The sequence below is a fragment of the Lithobates pipiens genome, unplaced genomic scaffold, assembly GCF_037356315.1.
Source record: "Lithobates pipiens isolate NorthernLeopardFrog02 unplaced genomic scaffold, aLitPip1_a1.2 Scaffold_3, whole genome shotgun sequence".
In the NCBI taxonomy this organism is placed as follows: Eukaryota; Metazoa; Chordata; class Amphibia; order Anura; family Ranidae; genus Lithobates; species Lithobates pipiens.
This window is the reverse complement of record NW_027507790.1, coordinates 78,556,573-78,580,678: the sequence shown is the minus strand read 5'-3', so window position 1 is coordinate 78,580,678 and position 24,106 is coordinate 78,556,573. Positions and strand designations below refer to the sequence as shown.

The 24,106-nt window shown below is 42.2% G+C and overlaps 1 protein-coding gene across 5 annotated transcripts in view; it reads right to left on the bottom strand.

The window, feature by feature from the left end:
* The window catches only part of CCDC92 (coiled-coil domain containing 92), an 84,017-nt gene that overhangs the window by 23,650 nt on the left and 36,261 nt on the right, over nt 1-24,106 (bottom strand). For 3 of the 5 annotated variants that reach the window (XM_077461848.1, XM_077461853.1, XM_077461851.1), the window contains exon 2: nt 2,957-3,124. In XM_077461848.1, coding sequence (XP_077317974.1) covers nt 2,957-3,086 — 130 coding nt within the window. In that variant the 5' untranslated portion in view covers nt 3,087-3,124. The remainder of the gene's footprint in view (nt 1-2,956; nt 3,125-24,106) is intronic. The other 2 variants (XM_077461852.1, XM_077461849.1) reach the window with 1 other exon arrangement.

The window sequence follows — 24,106 nt, the reverse complement described above, 5'->3', positions numbered from 1 at the left end:
TGCCTGCAGCTCAAAGAGCCACCTGAAGTATCTACGCCTGAGCTGGCATTAGATGAGGCTGCAAAACCCACCAGGTAGAACATGTGATGGAAGACCAGGTGGCAGCCTTACAAATCTGGGAAGCAGTTGCTTCATGTCAAAAGAACAAGAAGCACTCACAGATTTGGTATATTATACTTTGATAAGGAAGAATAGATACAAAAGAGGGGGTTAGGAAAACCTCAGATGAAAGAACCCTGAGAAAAAGCAGCTACTAGGGCAGCAAAGAGCAATACTAGAGTCTGATGAAAATATAGAACAGTTTGAGCCATGTTTTTATTCTGAATTTGAATAAACTTTTCTATATTTTCATCAGACTCCAGTATTGCCCTTTGCTGCCCAAGTAGACACTTTTTCCCGGGGTTCCCTCATCTGAGGTTTCTTCTAACCCCCTCTTTTTTGTCTAGTCTACCTGCCTATGGCAGCAACACCTGACTAGGGTGAGTGGCACTGGATCTGAATTAACCAATGTAAATGGTAGACCTGTCACTCTCTTGTCTTGTATTTGTAAGGAAGAATGGAACATGATCCTTGAGACCATAGGCTTGAATGATGATCTGTCTGAACCAAATAGAGATTGCAGAACAGGAAGCCGATGCACCCTTATCGAGTCCATTCAGAATTACAAAAAGCAAACCAGTCTTCCTGAAAGAAGCAGTGGCTGAGAGACAGATTCACACAGTCTGAACCACATCTGGACAATGGACAGAGGGACAGATAAACAATGTTCTGGTTGAGGCGAAAGGCAGAAATTACCTTAGGCGTGAAGTTGTGGCAAAAAATAGGGATGCCATTTCAGACAATAACCTTGCAAACGTTCAGATTCAGCTTTAGATCCTATGAAGTCAGAGGAGAACAGACAGATAAGCTACATGGGAGACACCCTTTACAAAGGTCTTTAGAGAATGAGAGGCCAATGGTCTCTGAAACAAAATACAAAGGGCAAAAAATTAACACTTGATAGTGCTGACAGACAGATGCCGGTGTAGTCCCAGCGGTAGGAAGGAGAGAGTTCATTCCACAGAGAAACTGCTGGATTGGAAGCCAAAAGACTCAAACCAAGTGAAGTATGCCTTCCACATCCAAACATGGAATCAGAGCTTCAACAGCCATGTGGTTAAAACCAGCAACTGTAAAGCAGGGTGGCAAACTGGTCCTTGGGACAGAAGATCCCGATGACCTGGAAAAGCTCACAGAGCGTCTGCTAGGAATCTTACCAGGTCAGTGTACTATGCCTGCCTGACAGTCCCTCACAGAGAATCCCCTGAATGCCTTTCAGCTCAATCCTATGAAGCAGATGAGGACCAAGTTTCAGGACAGAAAGGAAATAGTTCAGGATGTACTCATCCCATGGAGCCACCAGAGCATCCACTTCTTCTGCTAGGGGATCCCTGTACCTGGAGACAAACCTCTCCAGTTTGTTTTTGAACCTAGAGGCCAGGAAGTCCATATTCAGCATCTCTTCACATGTGACACTGGTCCTAGATCATCATTGGGTGCCAGGACCCCTACTTTGGGTCCAGGCATTGGCTTAGGCTGACTGCATGCCAATTTTGTCTGCTCCCAGCGTAAAGCCTAGACTTTAAGTTCCGCCCAGGACAGAATCTGATCTCTCTCTCTTACTGCGGCAAGACTTCTGGTTCTACCGTGATGATTGATGTAGTCCACCCCCTTGGTGTTGTCCAACTGAATACAGACCAGGTGATCCTCCAGCAGAATCGGTCCAAAAGCTGTAGAGACAGCCAAATCACCTGACATACCAGATTACCAATTAGGAGATATGCTTCTCCGGATGACCAAGTCCCCTGCACTGACAGGGTGCCTGAAACAGGCTGTTTGAGAGACACCTTCAACCATTTAGCCAAATAATTAAAACCAGTATGCAGTTTTCCTGGCACCAATGACAGGTTTATATAACTACAACGGGGTGGTTTCCAACCTTCATGCCTTCCATGCTGTTGTTGGCCAATCAATATCTGCATTCACACACCCCATGGTGCTACTTGTGTGGCTATAATTGCCGGGGTATGTTCCTGACACTCATTAGAACCGGGTCTTGGATAAACTAGGAAACATCTTCAACATTACAAAGTCATGTCCTGTTGGAGGTGACTAATTACTAGGTATACAATAACCTTGATATATTAGAATATTTAAAGATGTAGCTATAACTTACTTTTTTGTATGTTAAAATGGCAGTTCCCTAAAATATCTTGGATTTGCAAAGAGAATGCTTATAACATATCACAATTACTACACAAGCAGAGCAGCAAGCTGCCAATAAGAAACAAGTAACAATTAACCAAATTGTTATTGTAGACTGCGAACATACAGGTGTCATAGCAGCGTGTTGCATCCAGTTAACCAGCTGGCTTCTGCACAATGAATAAGGATGGACAACAAAGGAGAATTATACATGCTGTATACTTAAACCATCCTTAGTCATGTATTAATGGCCTCAATTTTATATGTAGCTATGAGGATAGGGACAAAGGTTAGGTATCCCCATAGCAGCCAGAACTTTTCTGGACCTACACACAGAAGATTCAATAATTGATACTGTACATTATTTGAAAAACACACCCATCACCTCTTTTTCTAAAATGTTCTTTCATGGGCTGGGTGGATATCTAATTTCTGATGGATATGGATCCTGTACGTTTACTCTTTACTAAGTACTGTATTCCTCCAATGGAATGGTTTTGATGTTGTTCCAGCAACTATGCGAATGACATTTAATACGATTTACTATATTTTCTGCTGCAGTGCAACTCTGAAAAAGATGTCTTACAATATCTATGAGCCAGTCAGCTGAAATAAATGTTACAAGCTACTGCACTATATCAGCCTACAATGCGACTTCCAGCTTTACTAAACACCAAATCATCAATATGGACAACACCGTATCCATCATTACCTGTGCAATGTTGCTGCAGCCGACGGATTTCAGCATGCAAACCTTTCAGTGTGTTGGCATGCTCCTGCTGCAGGAACAGCAGATTCTTCTGAGCACTCTGCAGCTGGTTCTCCAGATTAATAGAGGCCATTCTGATTCCCGCTCACAACAGAGGAAGATTTCAGCCTGCTATAAAAAATACCTGATTAGAGCCTTACTAAGATATTTAAACACTGAACAAAAAATACATGCACATTTAATAAATCAGTGAATACAAAAATACATAAAAATTACATCAATATTACTAAATATGAAATAGTTACTGCTATTTGCATTCAGCATATTCCCTGTGTATTATCATAATACTGCACTTGGGGTGCTGTGTCCTGGTTTCAACCCTCACTAGGGATACTATCTGGATTGAGGTAGCATGTGTTCTATTGCATTGGTCTTTTGGTTGCTTTCGTTTTTTTTCTCCACCTACTAAAAACATAATCTTATCTTTTTATGCTCAGTATTGTCCTAGCTTGCATGTCTGACTACTGTGCTTGGGAAATTAGATTCTAAATTTCTTAATGAGGAGTGTTCTGAATTGTGTGTTCTGTTAACTGATATAAAATTTCTTGCCACCTTTTATTTAAATAAGCAAAATAAATATATACAACTGTGGCCAAAAGTTTTAAGAATGACATACATTTTCACAAAGTCTGCTGCTTCAGTATTTTTAGATCTTTTTTTCAGATGTTACTATGGTATACTGAAGTTTATTTACAAGCATTTCATGTGTCAAAGGCTTTAAGACCCCATTCACACCTGAGCGTTTTGTAGCTTGAAGCCTGAAGCTACAAAACGCTAGAGGGGAAAAAATCTATTATTCTCAATGGAGATGGTTCACATCTCCACTACATGTCGCCTGAAGCCGAATGCCTGAAGCTCAAACAAGTTCCGAACCCTCGAATTGAGCAGATTTGGGCCTTTTTCTTCTTTTAACATTGGTGACCTTTTGCCCTGCACAAAATTGCAGTAAAAAACGCCACAAAAATCGCGGTAAATTTGCACGATTTTCTGGTTGAAAACGCTACGCTCAGGTGTGAATGCAGCCTTATTGACAATTACATTTTTGCAAAAAGTCAATATTTGCAGTGTTGACAATTCTTTTTCATGATTTCTGCCATTTGCCCAGGCATGCTGTCAATCAACTTCTGGGTCACATCCTGACTGATGGCATAATCAGCGCTTGGAGTTTGTCAGAATTTGTGGGATTTATTTTTTTTGTTCACCTGCCTCTTGAGGATTGACCACAAGTTCTCAATGGGATTAAGGTCTGGGTAGTTTCCTGTCCATGGACCCAACATTTGGTTGTTTTGTTCCCCAAGCCACTTAGTGATCACTTTTGCCTCATGGCAAGGTGCTCCATCATTGCTCATCACCAAACTGTTCTTAGATGGTTGGGAGAAGTTGCTCTTTGAGGATGTTTTAGTACTATTCTTTATTCATGGCTGTTTTTTTAGGCAAAATTGTGAGTGAGCCCACTCCCTTGGCTGAGAAGCAACTTCACACATGAATGGTCTCAGGATGTTTTACTGTTGGCAATACACAAGGCTAATGGTAGCGCTCACCTTTTCTTCTCCAGAAAATGTTTTTTTCTGGATGCCCCAAACAATTGGAAAGGAGAGTCTTCAGAGAAAAGAACTTTACTCCAGTCCAATCCCTGTACCTTTTGCAGAATATCAGTCTGTCCCTGATGCTTTTCCTGGAGAGAAGTGGCTTCTTTGCTGCCCTTCTTGACACCAGGCCATCCTCCAAAAGTCTTCTCATCACTGTGCATGCAGATCCACTCACACCTGCTTGCTGCCATTCCTGAGCAAGCTCTGCACTGGTGGTGCCCCAATCCCACAGGTGAATCAACTGTAGGAGACGGTCCTGGCACTTGCAAGACTTTCTTGGGCGCCCTGAAGCTTTCTTCACAAATGCAAAAAATTTTTTTGATGGGATTAAGTTCATTTTCACGCCAAAGAGGAACTTTGCAACTAATGGCAATTTATCTGATCACTCTTCATTACAAACATTCTGGAGTTCATAAAAACTAAGGCAGCAGACTTTGTGAAAATTCATATTTGTGTGATTCTCAAAACTTTTGGCCATGGCTGTACAACCCACTGTCACATAGACTGGTAGTAAACCAATAAAACTTCAAATGCAGTCATCAGTTGTTCACAGAATGGCAAAGGATACACAGTATTATGCAGATGCAGTAGATTGTAGCTCAGGAAGCAATACAATACAGCTTGTTCTTTAAAAATTAAAATTGAGAGAAGTTCTTTCACTGATTCCGCTGCCTGTAACATGACCAGTAAATGGGGAAGAGAATCCTGTGACTGATCAGACTCCAGCCCCTTTGCAGATCAATTTGCAGGCGGTGTAGTCAGTGAAAGAACTTCTGTCAATAAAGCAGAGAGCGTCTTCATCATATTCCCTCTAGTGCAGCTGAGTCCGCAGACCCTTACAGCACTGGAAGTTCAGCATCATGGAGAGTACAGGGCAGCCCAGCTGTGAAGATTTCTACAGAATTCAGTAGCCTTAACATTAAGGGCCATACTTCATTACAGTTCAGTTTTAAAAAAAACGCGTAGGTTGCTACCCTGAAGACTCAAGTTCCCTGGTAATTGGATGTGAGCATTCATAATAGCCCAACTAGGAACACTGCTGGATATGGACATGTATAATGCTGCCTAAACATGCAGTGAATATTAGCAACAATTCCAATTCAGTAAGCAGGAATATTTTCTTGCCACCTGTCAATGTAACTAGTATTACTGAACATTAGATTTTAGATAACAACGGGTGTAGGAAATACATGGAATACTGTAGGTAGTTTCTTTGTTTTAAAAACAGCATTATTATTTAAAGTGGATGTAAACCTGATTCATGAAATTTGGCCTAATATATCTGTAGTGTCTTTCTGCTGTTTTGTTACTCTGTTATCAGCATGATAACTTTAGAAAAGTCACCATCAACCAAGATAAACCCTGCCTGAAATTTGTGTTGCGGGAGGTTGCTATAAATAGATTAGCAGAGAGCTTGACTTGTCACATCACATCTCTGCAAGTCTCTGCCTGTGTGTGTGTGTGTGTGGTGACTTTCCTTCAATCAGCTGTCTTGGCTGTATGCCAAGAATCCACTCCCAGTGTTGAACAGGAAGAGAAAATCTCTAACATCAATCTACACTTTCTAAACAGTATATAAGGCTGAAGACAGCAGATATACATGTTAAACTTGATTGTTTCATCCCTGAGTATCATCGGAGGCTGGAGTATAGGAGAGGGTTTACATCCACCTTAACCACTTGCCGACTTTTGCGCACTGATATACATCGGTACAATGGCAGCGGTGGGCAAATGGTCGTACCCGTATGTCCCCTTTAATTGGAGAGGCAAGTAGGCGCACGCCGTGTACAGCGTGACTGTGCCCGCAGGACCAGCGGACTTGATGTCTGCCTGTCTCCCGGCGATTGTGTCACGGAGCCGCAGAATGGGAAAGTGCCTATGTAAACAAGGCATTTTCCCGTTCTGCTTTGTGACATGACAGAGATCACTTCTCCCTATCATGGAGAGCAGTGATCGCTGTCATGTGAGTTGAAGCCCATCTCCCCCACAGTTAGAACAACTCCCTAGGACAAACTTAACCCCTTGCTCACCCCCTAGTGGTTAACCCTTTCCCTGCCAGTGTCATTTACACAGTAATCAGTGCATTTTTATAGCTCTGAACACTGTATAAATGACAATGGTCCCAAAATAGTGTCAAAGGTGTCTGATATGTCCGCCATAATGTTGCAGATCGCAGCCATTACTACAAAAAAAAAAAAACTATAATAAAAATTCCATAAAACTATCCCCTATTTTGTAGATTCTATAACTTTTGTGCACGCCAATCAATATACGCTTATTACGATTCTTTTTACCAAAAATATGTAGCAGAATACATGTCGGCCTAAACAGAGGAAAAAAAAAATGTTTTTATATATTTTTGGGGGCTATTTATTATAGCAAAAAGTAAAAAATGTTATTTATTTTTTTCAAAATGTTTGCTCTTTTTCTGTTTATAGTGCAAAACACAAAAACTGCAGAGGTGATCAAATACCACCATAAGAAAGCTCCATTTGTGGAATAAAGGACGTCAATTTTGTTTGGTTGCAACGTTGCATGACTGCGCAATTGTCAGTTAAATCAACGTAGTGTTGAATCGCAAAGAGTGCTCTGGTCAGGAAGGGAGAAAAATCTTCCAGAGCTGAAGCGGTTAAAGGAAAGAATGAAAATATTTTGACATAAAATATGAAATCACTTTGGCTAGTGTAACTGTAAATTGACCTACCATGTAAGCTGTACTCACAATAACACACTGTGATAACTATGAAAGTAGCACCTTTCTACAATATGATACATGTCACAATCTGATTGCTCGCCTTGTAATACAACACTCACATGGGATTTAAAGCAGTGGAAAATTTAAGAAGCTCGGTAGCCAATATGCCTAAAAACATTACAAATTACATTTACCATTAATGTGTTTTAGTGTGAGGACAATCCCACTGATCCCTTAAAGTGCCTTATGGCCCACAGACTGCACCAACAAGTGAGATTTATGTGTCCCACTCTGATTTAAATATATTCAATATTTTCTTCACTCCCCTTTCTTTGTATACAATAAAATCCTGCTTAATATATTCCCTAAATTATGTACACAATATGATGGACTGCAGAGGTCCTCAATGTGCACTCCATAATCTTCATATTTCTTACATCTCTTTCTATGCACCTATTGTTTTTTTTTACCATTTCAATGTTATGTGCAATTATGTGGAGATATTAGGGGTGGGGTTGGTCATTGCTGTCAGCATGGTCCGTTTCTCTAGCATCGATGAGAGAAGAAAAGGCAAGCTAAATCAGCCTTACTTTTTATTATCAATGTATACCGAGACCATGAAGACAATATAAGCACTAACAGGCACAAAGAAGCATTTAAGCCAAGCAATGTTTTGAATGTGAATGTAATCTACATAAAAAACAATTAGCCCCTTTGTATTTATTGTCACTCCTCAATTGTATACCCTGCCTAGGACCAGCCTATTATTGCATTTTTCCCAAACATATTACCATGGGACTTATTTATCAAAGGGTAATGATTTTTCAGGCATACTATGGTGTCCCACATATACCACTAAGAATCTCCTTTCCTTATGGGATTCTACAAAGGAAGGCTCTGATAGGATAAGAAAGGATGCTATGCAAGAACAGTCTGAGTGAGATAAGCTCACTGCTAGAACAACTTAATGATCAGCCCTTAGCTCAAGCATGCATGCAGGAGAGTGTGCTTTCGCTGAGAAAACCCCTCTTCCTCTCCTGGGATGTATGACATCATTTGCCTAGTCAAGAAACCAGGAAGTAACTGAACAAATGTAAAAAAAAAATAAAAAAATAAAAAAAAGGATGAAACAAGTGCTATATACTTTCCTTTCTGTTTACTAATGCTGACAGTATAAGGATTATAAATAATCAATGTTGATTGGGAGAGTGAAGGTCCACTTTACGTTATGATCATTATTGCGGAAAATGAATGAAGGTAGGTAGCATCAAGAAAGCTTCACTGATCCCACTGCATAGTGTACTTCAACATTTCACAATCCATTTCAGTTTTTGTGTTGATGAGATCACTTCTACGTCTGACTCAGAGTCTATGTGATTTAGATTAGCAGATGAAGCACATCTGAGGATGGACATTTATTTTTTATTGATCCATTAAGTGAGGGTGAAAACTTTAGATACTAAGGTATAAAATATAGGAAACAAAATAAACATTTTATAGGTAATAATTGAAATATTAATTTGTGAGGAATTATGGGAAAGTGTTTACAAAGCACATCAGGTTTCATTCAATTCCAAGGATTTCTTGACTGTCAAATAAAGCCCTATACACACTATCAGATTTTCTGCTGAGTTTTTCCTTCAGATTTACCAAAACCATGTAGTAGAAGGGCCTGCCTGATTGCATACAAATGGAAGCTCCTAAGGTTTGACCTCATATTATATGGTTTTGGTAAATCTGAAGGAAAAACTCAGCAGAAAAAATGATAGTGTGTACGGGGCTTAAGGCTTCTATTGCTCTGCCATCTTTGTGCCGAGTTCCCTACACTATCTTTTTTTTTTTTAATTAGCTCTCATCTCAGACTATGTTCCTATTATGATGTGACTGGACTCTTGGCACTACACAGGTTGCTGAGTACAGGCTGCAACCACTCTAAAAATGTGAACATATTCATTTCAGTATATTTTTGTGCAGTGCTATTTGTGCCTTTGCTGCATCGTATTTTAATAATGGATGTATTGCTATGATCTCAGCAGGCCAGAGAAGATGCAGGTTTCTCATAGACGGTGACAGAAGGACCATTTCATTCTGTTCTGCAGGAAGGAATTTTAGATTCAGCTCAGAGTTATAATAAGAACATCTAACATTTGGACTTTCTGATATCAAAGTCATAGCCGCATAGTGCTGTCATCGACCTAAATAAAACTGTTCTAATGACATAAAGCTGCGATTCAAAATGTAAGTGGGTCTGCTGCTGGAAGAAACCCAGAATGTTCAAAAAACTGAGAGCTACTGGTGTTATTCTGTAAGGGCGTTTATACACACAGACCTAAGATTTTTCTACTGTAGTATTTTTTTGGGACACTTCTGACTACTGCAATGGGTATATTAAAACTAATAACAGCTGGACTCATTTGTCTAAGGCTCGGTTCACACAGGGGCAACACGACTTTTGGAGGCAACTTGGACGCGACTTGGACGTGACTTGGACGCGACTTGGACGCGACTTGGACAGACTTGGACACGACTTACAACACTACTTTAAGTCGCCCCAGGCCAGGCGACTTGCCGTGGCCAATCAGAGAATGAGCTCTCAGGGGGGAACTCCTTTTGAGAGCTGATAATTCTCTGAGAGTCGCCTCCGTATAGACGGAGATCTGACTTGGAGGCGACCTCCATTGAAATCAATGGGTACCAGTCGCCTACAAGTCGGATTGAAGTAGTACAGGAACCTTTTCTGAAGTTGGAGCGACTTCAGTAGTGTGCATTAAGTTAGCTCTCATTCACTTACATTGATTTCTACATGTTGTGCGACCTGAGGTGACTTGGGGCGGATCTGAGTCGCCCCTGTGTGAATCGGCTCTAAGTGTCACAGTGTAATTACATATAGTGACCAATCAAGTGCCTTCCATTTTTCCATGCTGCATACAATGCTTGAAATGGGACACTGATGCCGCATAAACACGACCGGACATTCTGGCAGAAAAGGTCAGACGAAATCATTTCATTGGATATTCCGATCATGTGTGGGCTTTAGAGGACTTTTTTTTTTCAAAAAGTCTGATGGATCCAGAAAAAGAAAATGTTTTAAATCTTTCCGATGGAATCAATTCCTATCAGGAAAACCGTTCGTCTGTATTCTAGTCCCACGGACCAAATACGATACAAGGGCAGCTATTGGCTACTGGCGATTAAACTTCCTTTTCTAGTCCCGTTGTACGTCATCGTGTTCGAAAAAAAATCTGTCAGAATTTATTCTGATGGAAAGTCCGGTTGTGTGTATGCGGAATTAGGGGAAACACACAAACTAATGCATACACGTAGTTTAATTTGTTTGGGGCTCAATTTGTTTATAAAAAAATATTACTTATCTGGAGATTGCCAAGTCCTATTGGTTTTAAATACTAAATTCTGTGCAGAGGAGGGGGTACCTGAACAGGGTGTTGCTTCCTTCAGGCACATATTTAGCCATTTGCTTAGTGTCCTACAAGACCCTTCTGAGGTCACAAGTAGTCCCTGTTTTTTTTTTTTTTTTTTTTTAAGATTCATACTTACCTAGGTGGATGCAGCATCCCCTGCCATTTCTGCACTGAGAACTGAGCCACTGAACAACACCGATGGCTCGGTTCTCACAGATCTCCGAGAGGAAAGCTGCTGACTGTCAGTCAGCGTCTCTCCTCTCTGCTTCTCCACGCTCATTGGAGCGCTCAGCTGTGGAGAGGCAGGGAGCAGCTGCCTCAGCGGCTCAGCATGATGCGCTGCCTCGACTGATGGCAGTGATGTCAGGGGAGAGCGGACTTCAGACCGATCTCTGCTGAAAACAGGTCACAGGAGTGCAAAACTAATTGCATTCCTGTGACCCAGAGGAGAAGCCAAGCCTTAAAAGCTTAGGCTGGACTTCTCCTTTAAAGAGCCATATCCAACTCAATTTTCTCGATTGATGTAAACGATACCAGTTTTACAAAAGTACCAAGAACACAGTAGACAGGAGGGAAAAGGGACACTAATAATGGGGCATAATTCCTTCCAATGACCCCAACAATAGTGCAAAATTCCTCCCAATGACACCAATGATAGGGCACAATTCCTCACAATGACACCAATATAGGGCATTGTTTTCTTCCACTGAGATCAGGACCTTTTCTACTCCCAGTGACCACAGTTCGCCGCCCCCCCCCCCCCCCCCCCAAAAAAAGTCTGAAAAATTATCTAACTGGCCCTTTATTTGGAAAGCTTTTGAGACCCCTGATCTAGAGGAGCATTCCTGCATTGTGAAATCAATGGAACCAGTAAAAGAAACATAGGAAAAAGAAACTACAATATAATAAAATAAATAATTCAATTGAAAAAGTACATTTAGGTACACAATCCCTGCCCAGGCATCATACTGGGCGAATGGATTGGGGATGAGCAGTCCATTATGGCAGCTCATCTTTTGGTGGCTCTGGTTATGAGATCTTCTGAGTTGCGGTGTAAGGCCGCGTACACACGCGGGGACTGTTCGCCCAACTTTGTCCGCTGAACAGTGTTTCGGCGGACAGTCCGCTCGTGTGTGGGCTTCAGCGGACAGTTTCAGCGGACAGTCTGACGAACAAAGTTTTTCGGAAATTCCGTAAAACTGTCCGCTGAAACTTGGTTTGAGCGGACAGTCCGCCCGTGTGTAGGCTTGTTCGTCAAACTAAGTTCCGTGCATGCTCAGAAAGGATTTACACGGCGAAGGTTGCATTGCAGTGTATAGGACGTCGTATTTCTAGTCCCGTCGTACGTGCCGTTCACATCATCGCGCAAGTTTCAGCGGACTGTTCATTCGTCGTGTGTGGCCAAGTCCGTCCATGCTAATTTTGAGCGGACTGTCCGCTCAAACTGTTTGACGAACAAAGTTGGGCGAACAGTCCCCGCGTGTGTACGCGGCCTAAGAGTTCTGACATATCTAATTTCACTGGTTTCTTGTTCCAGGCAAATGACTGGTACTGAAGCCAGGGGATAAATCTGAAAGCTAGGGTGCTTTTTGGGATGACATCTGCAATGGAAGTCCTTAATCAAAAATTACTTTTACATTTCCAGTAGGAGTTGTAACAGTTTTATGAAGGTAAACACTGACTTGATTTAGGTTGTCAATAACCCAGAACCACACTACTTGATAATAAATACGACTGAGACAAATGCATACCCAAATGTTTTGAAATCTATGTGTATCGCAACACATTTTGTACTTGAGTGCAATTCCACAGTGCTCACCTGACTAGTCTATCCAGTGTAAAGAGCTGTACGTCTGCCACACCCTTTTTACCTTTCTAGAAAGCTCAATAAAGTCTTTATGAATCAATCCTGCTCAGGTGTCTATTGCCATGTAAAGGGATTAACACATAATCTAAATATAAATAGCTGTTGAGTCATTAATAAATGCCTACCCAGCACAGCCCACTTAACACCTAATTGGAAGGAGCATATTGTATGTGAAAAGATTGTTTGGTGGGACTGTCAGTTCCTTAGAGTCCTGCTTCAGGCCCTTAGTTACTCCAGCACAGATATTTAACTTATTAAACAATAAATGTATCTTTGCTATACATTGAGCTAACCAGCCAAACTACGTTTTATTTTTGCCAAAGTAAGGTCCTGAAAATAAATTGTCCATTCACTTGCAATAATTTGAGGACAAAAGAGAACTATAAATACGTCACTGCATAATTATTACCCACGCATCAAACTGGCCAGTTGCCCTGTAGCCTTGAATAATGGGAAAAAATGCTCAAATCCATAGTCTATTACTGGATACTCATGGAGGTTCTTTACCTGTACACATGCGTCTTGTTTTATGGCTGTTATAACAAAGCCTGGGTCCAATTAACACAGAATACAGCTTATACACAAGCAAATAGCACAGGTAAGGGAATGCTAAAGCATTTTAGGTTATGTCGTTATTACATTTCTTCTCTATAAAACTAGATGAAAAAGAAACCACTACGTGTCCCGTGGTCCTTGTATGAGTATCACTAATAAATTAGATTAGTAATGTAGTAGAATTGACAAAATTGTACTTCATACCTTCTTGATGAACTATGCAAAGAATACTTTTATGCCGTGTACACACGCCTGGACTTTTAGACAGCAAAGGTCCGACGGAACAAATCCATCAGACAATTCGATCGTGTGTGGGCTCCATCGGTCCTTTGCTGTCCAAAAATCTGACGGACTTTAGAAATAGAACATGTTTCACATTTTTTTGCCGGTACTCCGCCGGACCCAGTTCCTATCAAGAAATCCGCTCGTGTGTATGCCAGTCCGATGGACAAAAACCGACGTTAGGGCAGCTATTGGCTACTGGCTATGAACTTCCTTATTCTAGTCCGGTCCTACGTCATCATGTTCGAATCCGTCGGACTTTGGTGTGATTCTGTGTGGCCAAGTCCGTTCCTTTGGAAAGTCTGTCAGGACTCCACCGAAAGTCCGTCAAGAAGACCGTCGGAGAGTCCGGTCGTGTGTACGTGGCATTAGAGTAAAGACAGTCAAGACATATGGCCAAATGACCATTGTTTGGTGGAACACGAACACTCATATTTATAATTATCTATTTTACATATTCCTAATTTATCTAAGCTAGCACCTTCAAAAAGAAGTTGGCAGGAGAAGCTACCATAATTGTATTTGAAAAGCTTAATTTGAATATGTCAATCCAGCGCTCATAATCTCAGCAAGAACCTTGAGTTGAAGTTTGTGAAAGAAGGGGTAATTATTGGCGCATGGTAGTCAACCAATAGTTTGCATATTTTATGTTGGGAAAAACAAGAAACTGTAAGGGCCCACTGGTGCGTCTGGCAACCCTTGCCACCCCTCTGAAAAGTGGTTTGTGACTAAATGCCTTTCAGAGGGCATTTGACATATCACCTCCTCACCCCCTTTTAAACCCTAACAAATACCAACCCACAGCACTGAAAATCACGTGCATTGCACAAAGATGCAGGGCAGTAGTGACACTTAAATGGTTTGCATTTAATAACAATTCCTATTATTGTACTCAACATAAAAAATCTCTTTTCTTAAGTTTTAAAGAGACTGTTGGGTTAAAAAGTGCCTTAAAAAAAGTATTCATACCCCTTGAAATTTCCCACATTTTGTCTTGGTACAACCAAAAAAAGCAAATGTATTTTATTGGGATTTAATGTAATAGACCAACACAAAGTGGCACATAATTGTGAAGTGGAAAGAAAATAAATGGTTTTCAAATTTTTTTTACAAATAAATATCTGAAAAGTGTGCCGTTCATTTGTATTCAGCCCCCTTTACTCTGATAAAAAACAAAACTAAAATCTAGTGGAACCAATTGCCTTCAGAATGAACTTAATTAGTAAACAGAGTCTACCTGTGTGTAATTTAATCTCAGTATAAATACAGCTGTTCTGTGAAGCCCTGAGATTTGTTAGAGAACCTTAGTGAACAAACAGCATCATGAACTCCAAGGAACACACCAGACAGGTCAGGGATAAAGTTGTGGAGAAGTTCACAGTGGGGTTGAGTTATCAGAAAATATTCAAATCTTTGAACATCTCATGAAGCACTGTTCAATCCATCATCCAAAAATGAAAAGAGTATGGCACAACTGCAAATCTACAAAGACCCTCCACCTAAACTGACAGGCTAGGCAAGGAGAACATTAATCACAAGAAGCAGCCAAGAGGCCCATGGTAACTCTGGATGAGTTGCAGAGATCCACAGCTCAGCTGGGACAACTATTAGTCCTGCACTTCACAAATCTGGCCTTTATGGAAGAGTGGCAAGAAGAAAGACATTGTTGAAAGAAAGCTATAAGAAGTCCCCCTCTTGCAGTTTATGAGAAGCCATGTGGGGGACATACAAGACCAAAATTGAACTTTTTGGCCTAAAAGCAAAACGCTATGTCTGGCGGAAAACTAACACTGCACATCACCCTGAACACACCATCCCCACCCTGAAACATGGTGGTGGTAGTATCATGTTGTAGGGATGCTTTTCTTCAGCAGGGAAAGGGAAACTTGTCAAAGTTGATGGGAAGATGGATGGAGCCAAATACAGGGCAATCTTAGAAGAAAACCTGTTAGAGCCTGCAAAATACTTGCGACTGGGGTGGAGATGCACCTTCCAGCAGGATAACGACCCTACACATACAGCCAGAGCTACAATGGAATGGTTTGGATAAAAGCATATTCATGTGTTAGAATGGCCCAGTCAAAGTCCAGACCTAAATCCATTTGAGAATCTGTGGCAAGACTTGAAAATTGCTGTTCACAGACGCTCTCCATCCAATCTGACAGAGCTTGAGCTATTTTGCAAAGAACAATGGGCAAAAATTTCACTCTCTAGATGTGTAAGGCTGGTAGAGACATCCCCAAAAAGACTTGCAGCTGTAATTGCAGTGAAAGGTGGTTCTACAAAGCTGAATACAAATGCACGCCACACTTTTCACATATTTATTTGTAAAAAAAAAATTGAAACCATTTATCATTTTCTTTCCACTTCACAATTATGTGCCACTTTGTGTTGGTCTATCAAATAAAGTCCCAATAAAATACATTTACGTCTTTTGGTTTAACATGACAAAATGTGCAAAATTTTCAAGGGGTATAAATACTTTTTCAAGGCACTGTACAGATGTCCACAGGAGAAATGGACACTGGCAACACAAAAGCCATTTCCCAGTACAGGATAACCATGTTAAAAACCATCATGCCTCAGTTTTGTGGGAAAGTAGTACAGAGCGCATTAAAAACAAACAAAACAAACAAAAAAAAAGAACTCTGTGTTCATCTATAGATTCCAATAAAAAGTTATGGTGAGAACAAAAATCCTATTTTCTTTCTCTTTCTCCTCCATTGAGGGACACTGGAAATTCTTAGATGGTCGGAACACAGATGTCTCTCTTCCTCCAGTCAGTCCACCCCCCACACAGTTAGAAAGCACTCCCTAGCAGCACACTTAACTCTCTGATCGCCCCCTGATGTTAACCCCTTCCCCGCCAGTGACATTTATACAGTGGCAGTTCTTTTTTGTTTAGCACCGATAACTGTATTGGCATCACTGGTCCCCAAAAAGTGTCACTAAGGCCTCTTTCACACTGGGGTGGTGGGTGCATCGGTGGTAAAAATATCAGCGCTTTACCGTCAATATCGCGGTGCTATTCGGCCACTAGCAGGGTGCTTTTACCACCCGCTAGCAGCCGAGAAAGGGTTAAAACCACTGCAAAGCACTGCTGCAGCAGCGCTATGCTGGCGGTATAGCTGCGCTGCCTGACTGATTTCAATGGGTAGAAGCGGTTTAGGACAGCAGCGGCTCTTTCAGGCGCAATTTATTATATAGCATTATAGCATTATAGCACCTGCAAAGCGCCCCAGTGTGAAAGGAGTCTTAGTGTCAGATTTGTCCGTCACAATGTTGCAGTCCCGCTAAAAATCAGTGAAAAATAAATAAAAACCGCAGAGGTGATCAAATACCACCAAAAGAAAGCTCTATTTGTGGTTGAAAAAAAATATAAATTTTATTTGGGTACAACGTCGCGCGACTGGGCAATTGTCAGTCAAACAACGCAGTGTCACAGCTTCAAAAAATGGCCTGGTCAGGAAGAGGGTAAAACCTTTTAGAGCTGAAGTGGTTAAACTTTGTTTTTACATTTCTTCAATTGCTTCCTGGTTTCTGGCCTAGGCCAAATTTATGACATCCCATGAGTCTTCATAGGCATTTTCTTTCTTTCATGTGCAAAAGGCATGGAGGGGCTTTCTCATCCAAGCACACCCTCCTGCCTGAGTATATCTCAAGATGGCCAGGTCCAGAAACACTAGGAGTGTTTTTCAAAGTGATTTCTCAATAAAATAAAGCATTGAGACATGGATGGATGGCTGTTTGCTTTGAATATTAAAAATTAATTAAAGAGGAGCTGCACCTTTAAACAAAATATTAAAAGCCAGCAGCTACAAATATTGCAACTGCTGACTTTTAAGAAATTTACACCTGTCCCAGGGTCCAGCAATGTTGGTGGCCGATGACGAGCAACCGCTCGTCTCTCCGATGCCCCCGCCGCCATCCTCTGTCAAGGAATCGGGAAGTGAAGCACTGCGTCTTCACTGCCCGGTTACCTACTGCGCATGCGCGAGTCGCGCTGCGTGTCTCCACTGGTCCCCTCTGTATCCTGGGAACTGTGCGTTTCCCAGAACACAACGGGGGGGGGGGGGGGGCATCTGCGGCTAGCTTGTCCCGGATTATCCAGGTATCTGCACCCCCCTCCCCCCTGAAAGGTGCCAATTGTGGCCCTGGAGGGGGGGAGGGATCAGATGAGCGGACCTTCCACTTCAGGGTGGAGGTCCACTTTAAATAGCAATTTCAGTTTGTGGTGCTCAGATCCAGTTAAAGCGAAACTAAACTCTCTCAATCAACATTACAGAGTAACTTCCCTCTTGGTGATCAATGTACATTGCAGGATTTTATCACACTTTGTAAGAGGTTCCTGCCGGTTTCTCTTCTTAAGGTCATTTCACACCCCGTGCAGTCCAGTGTTTTTTTTTTCCTGCATCACAATCGCATGGAAAGTAGGTTATATGGTTTCCAATGGCATAGTTCACATCAGTGTGGTCAGTTCCAGGGCTTTCCAGCTCCAGAAAAAAGAACATGCTGTACTTTTCCTGCACTGGAATGCGGTAAAACGCATCAAAAATGCACCGCACCACAGTACAGTGAAAAAAAAAAACCAGGAAAAAAGCATCTGGAATTCATTCAGAAACGCATAAAATGCATTGGAACGCGCCAAAAATGCACATGGCGCGATGCATCCAGAACGGATCTGGAGTGTGCTTTTGTGGTGTGAACCAGCCCTCATAAAAAAGAATGAATGAGTGTCTGTGTTCACTATATTCAGCTGATTCACTTGCAGTGTTTCACTGAGGAAAATTGCTGTGTCAGCCTCCCTTTAAAATTGATTAAAATGGATGTAAACCCAATGTCATCCTTTCTAAACGACTGCCATAGGGCTGCATGTATCCTTACCTGTCAAATGTCTCCCCTCTGTCTGTTAGGAGACCCGAAAAACTGCAGATTCTGTGGGTGGGTCTGTTTGGAGCTTGTGGGTGGAGTCATGATGTCAGTAGACTCCCCGCCCACCTCTATACTCCCCTTGTCAATATGCATTTTTTCCCTGTGTATTTCTTACACTGAACTTCTGCTATGATCTCTAACATCCAGTGAAAAGACAGGAAAGTCCCCACATGACTTCAGCATGCCCAATTATGCTGAGGTGTGGAACATCCAATCCTGGCAGAGTGGCAGAAGAAAGAAGCGGGAGGGAATTAAAAAATAATGCATGTCTCTTATGCCCCATACACACGATGAGATTATCGTCCGTTTTTTATTGCATGCTAATCTCAGATCGAATCTGATGAGTTTACTAAAGTCATGAAAATTCCCGCACGACAGAAAAAAAATTCGGAAGTGATGTCATATGTTGTAATGCATTTGTATTGCATTTTCGAACGATAGCTGTACTGATTAAACGAAAATCGTACGATCTGGCATCGTACGAAAAAAAAATTTGTGCATGTCCGATAGAATAATATCGGATGAACTGTCCTAATCGGCTCTCGAAAGCTCTGTACTAACGATCCGATTATCGTACGATCGCTTCGAAAGCGGTATTTTCTGTACGATTTTCGGATCGTGTGTACGGGGCATAAGGCTAGTGCACGAGATATGTAAATCACCTGTCACTCACAGCAAGGGGGAGGATTTGACAACGTTTTTCTCTGTTTGTCAAGAATTATCTGACTGAACAATAAAAGAGGATTGCTCAGAGCTGGATTAACTCTTTGTGGCAAGACTGGGCTCAAATAATAGGAAATCGTATACTCTACATTATGACATCAACAATAAATAAATAAATAAATAAAAATTGGGTTTACATCCACTTTAAGCCTTTGGGAGTGTTTCAACAAAAATATAATCTGTTGCGGAGGGTGCCAAAAATGCGACTTGTATTTTTGCGTAGAATTCTGTGAAAATCAGCAAGCCAATCACACAAGCAGGAAATTTGTGTACAGAAGGCCACCAGGTAGCCATATTGCATTGAATTTTACAGTAAAAAAAACAGCATTGCAGATGGAAAAGGAAAGGTAATTTTTAATAACATTCAATTACAATATGTCTTGTATAGCAATAGTATACCCATTTTTTTTTTATTTGCAATTTTTCCTCATAAAAACTGAGTTACTCCTAATTATTTATAACCGTTTTTTTACATTTAAGTTTTTTTTTTACAAATAAAACTTTTTGTTTATTTTTTTTTCTTTTATCTGGAGGTGGGAAGGAGAGGTTTTCTCAGTCTCCCTGCATGCATAAGGGCAGATGGATTCCAGGAAGTAAGAAATTCTAGGTGGGTGTTTATCAAAGTGATTTCTTAATAAAAGAAAACATGGATGTATTGGTGTGCTTTTTTTAAAGGGGTTGTAAAGCCTGTTTCTTTAAATAACAAACATGTCATACTTACCTCCACTGTGCAGTTCATTTTGAACAGAGTGGCCCTGATCCTCAACTTCTGGGGTCCCCCGGAGGCACTGGTAGCTCCTCCCCGCATCGAGTGCCTACGTTGGAGAAGGGTCTCCTAAGGTGGACACCCATGCGGGCGTGTTTCTGTGTACATTCACACACAATGCAGGACTCGGCCTCGTCCCCCCAGCGCCCGCGTCATTGGATTTGACTGACAGCAGCGCAAGCCAAATGGCTGCGCTGCTATCAATCTATACAATCAAGAGCCGAGACAGTTTGTGGTGTCAGATACAATTAAGTTCCATTTTAATAAACGTCTACCGTACTTAATATACTATTTTGCTACACTTATAATTGAACTATATACCAATTTTAATATTATAAATTATAAAATGTGAACGTATCTAAGGTAATTTTTTTTTTTATATTTCTGACACCTCTTTTTAGTTTTTTAACCACTTACAGACCGGACCATTTTGCTGGTCAAAGACCAGACCACTTTTTGCGATTCGGCACTGCGTCACTTTAACTGACAATTGCGCGGTCGTGCGACGTGGCTCCCAAACAAAATTGACGTCCTTTTTTTCCCACAAATAGAGCTTTCTTTTGGTGGTATTTGATCACCCCTGTGGTTTTTATTTTTTGCGCTATAAACAAAAATAGAGCGACAATTTTGAAAAAAACGCATAATTTTTACTTTTTGTTATAATAAATATCCCCCAAAAATATATAAAAAAACATTTTTTTCCCCTCAGTTTAGGCCGATACGTATTCTTCTACATATTTTTGGTTAAAAAAAAATCGCAATAAGCGATTATTGATTGGTTTGCTCAAAAGTTATAGCGTTTACAAAATAGGGATAGTTTTATAGCATTTTTATTAATAATTTTTTATTATTATTTTTTTGCTAGTAATGGCGGCGATCAGCGATTTTTATTGTGACTGCGACATTGTGGGGGACCCATCAGACATTTTTGACACATTTTTGGGACCATTGTCATTTATACAGTAATCACTGCTATATAAATGCAGTGATTCCTGTGTAAATGACACTGGCAGTGAAGGGGTTAACCAGTGGGTGGCAGTGTAGGGGTTAAGTGTTCCTAGGGGTGTGTTACTAACTGTGGGGGTGTTAGCCTTTCATTTAGTGAACACTGATCTCTGCTCCAATCACATGGAGCAGAGATCAGCGTCACTAGTTGCTAGGCAGAATGGAGGAATGCTGTTTACACGGCATTTCCTCCATTCGGCCGCTGCGTGAGACAATCGCAGGGGATGCCCACGGCGATCGAGTCCGCGGGTCCCGCGACCGGACTCACGGGGGTCCCGACCAGTACGCCAATATGCCTGCCCGTGCCATTCTGTCGACGTACATCGTCGTGCGCTGGTGAAGCTGATGCTTCTGAAACAACTAGGGGTTAAGTCTGCTGGAAGAATTGCTTAATCTGTGTAGTTCACAACAACCAAAATCTTTTGACAACGTAAAAAGAAGAAGCTGATAGGTTGCTTTAGATAACACAGCCTGCTACAAAACTGTAGGAAGCATTTACAATAAATACTTTCTTATCTGAGTCCTAATAAAATGGTGCTTACACTGTAGGTTATACATACAGTAGATGTTACTGTATCTAGTTAATTTGGAGCTGGTGAAAATAAATATATTCTTTAAAGTGGTTGTAAATCTGCTATGGAAAGTAATCCCCTCTGGTAGAAAATGTTCTATGCCCCAGTGTCTGTGCTTTGTAAAAAAAATATGCCCATTACTACCTTATTTCACAGCGCCACTCAGCGCTCACGTGACTTCTTGCTATTCTCTCTCCCGATCTGACAGCTACAGCGGGAGGGGCCGAGAATCCCCCACTGACATCATTCGGGAGGAGAGAGCCAAGATGTCAGCTGAAGAGGAGGGGAGGGGAGAGCAGCGAGGAGTCACGTGAGCACCGAGCAGCACTGTGAAATAAGGTAATAATAGGCATATTTTTTACAAAGCACAGACACTGGGGCATAGAACTTTTTTAACAGAGGGGTGTGCAAGTACATTACAGTTATTTCAGCAGCAGGAGGGGGAGGCCCATGACACAGAGCTGACAGGCGGGGAGGAAGGGGGATAGAGGACAGAGGAGAGCTGCGGATGACAGAAGCACGTAAATTGACCACGGTGTCAAGGCTCAGCAGCCATGATAAACCATGGTCAGATTACGGGGGAGGGCAGAACCAGGGAGGATCAGCCAGGTATTTTAGATGATACAGGGGGGCAAATTACATAGTACAAGCACTGCTTTAAAAATAACAGGATCCAATTCTTGTTTTTTAGGGCTACAAACGCTTTAACTGCATTCTTCCCAACCAACTGTAAATTGATGCTGAAGTTCTTACTAGTAGGGCAGTAATATTTGCTTTATTTGCAACTGACTGCTCTAGTAAGAACTTTCATTTGCAGAACAAGACAGCTACTGAAAGCTGCAGATACTGTAAAAGAGGTCAGGAATAATCACTTATGGTTCCCAATCAAGTGATCATCACGATTGGCCAATTATGGTGATCATTTTGAAGCAGACAAATTGCACCTACTCTATGACCAAACTCATCACTGGAAACAGACTACAGCTAGCAGCTCCAGTCCAAAGGTTCTGAGTTAAAACTAACGTGTGTAGATCCCACCCAAAAGATTACATGACTAGCTACTCACGGTGATCATAGGGACATTTGTTACTCTGCTACATTAACCACTTGCCGACCGCCGCACGACGATATACGTCGACAGAATGGCACGGGCAGGCATATGGGCGTATATATAAGTCCCTGCCTTCCCGCGGGTGGGGGGCCCGATCGGGCCCCCCCCCTGGTGCCTGCGGCGGTCGGTATTCGTTCGGGAGCGATCCGGGATGAGGGGGCGGCCATTCATTCATGGCCACCCCCTCGCGATCACTCCCGACGAATGGAAATCCTTTGTGACATCACTTCCTCTCCTGTAATGTAAACACAGGCAGAGGAAGTGATGTAATCTCTCCTCGTGTCGGTATTTTTCGTTCCGGCACCGAGGAGAGAGGATCGGTGAGTTGCACCAACACGACACTTCACAGTAGAACATGCCAGGCACACTCACACCCCCCCTTTACCCCCCGATCACCCCCCCAATTACCCCTGCCCCCCCAGTCACAGTGACACCAATGCATTTTTTTTTTTTTTGCATTGGTGTCATTTGTGACTGTAATAACTGTTGGGGCAGTTAGGGTTAGCCCCCTTTAGTTCTAATGTACCCCCCTAACCCCCCCCAATAAAGGTTTAACCCCGTGATCACCCCCCGTCGCCAGTGTCACTAAGGCTGGGTTCACATTGCAGCGGTTTATGAGAACGGATGTGATTCGCACCGCACTGCAGTGCAAATCACATCCGATCTCTGTGATTCGAGTTCAGCCATTCGCCGCACCCGCCGCAAATTCACACGGGACCCTTTTTTTGGTCCGCAGCAGAATCGGATCGCATGGGTGTTCACACCATGCGATCCGAGTTTGCAGATCGCACTGCGATATGCGAACTGATCTGGGGGTGTCATTAACATTTCACTGACACTCCCAGCAGTTCGCATAGGGCAGTGTGAACTGCCGCCGGGAGGCATGCGATGCGGGAACCCGCCGCGGATTCGTGGCGTTCCCGCATCGCTCCAGTGTGAACCCAGCCTAATAAGCGATCGTTTTTCTGATCGCTGTATTAGTGTCACAGGTGACGCTAGTTAGGCAGGTAGGTATTTAGGTTCGCCGCAGCTTTTTATAGCGCCAGGGACCCCCATATACTACCGCATAAAGCCCCCTGATTGCCCCCTAGTTAACCCTTTCACCAGTGATCACCATATAACTGTTACAGGTGACGCTGGTTGGTTAGTTATTTTTTTATAGTTTCAGGGCACCCGCCATTTATTACCTAATAAAGGTTTAACCCCCTGATCACCCGGCGGTGTCATTTGTGACTGTAATAACTGTTAGGGCAGTTAGGGTTAGCCCCCTTTAGTTCTAAGGTACCCCCCTAACCCCCCCAATAAAGGTTTAACCCCGTGATCACCCCCCGTCGCCAGTGTCACTAAGGCTGGGTTCACATTGCAGCGGTTTATGAGAACGGATGTGATTCGCACCGCACTGCAGTGCAAATCACATCCGATCTCTGTGCGATTCGAGTTCAGCCATACAGATAGTATGGCTGAATTCGCGTTGCACCCGCCGCACCTGCCGCAAACTCGCACGGGACCCTTTTTTTGGTCCGCAGCAGAATCGGATCGCATGGGTGTTCACACCATGCGATCCGAGTTTGCAGATC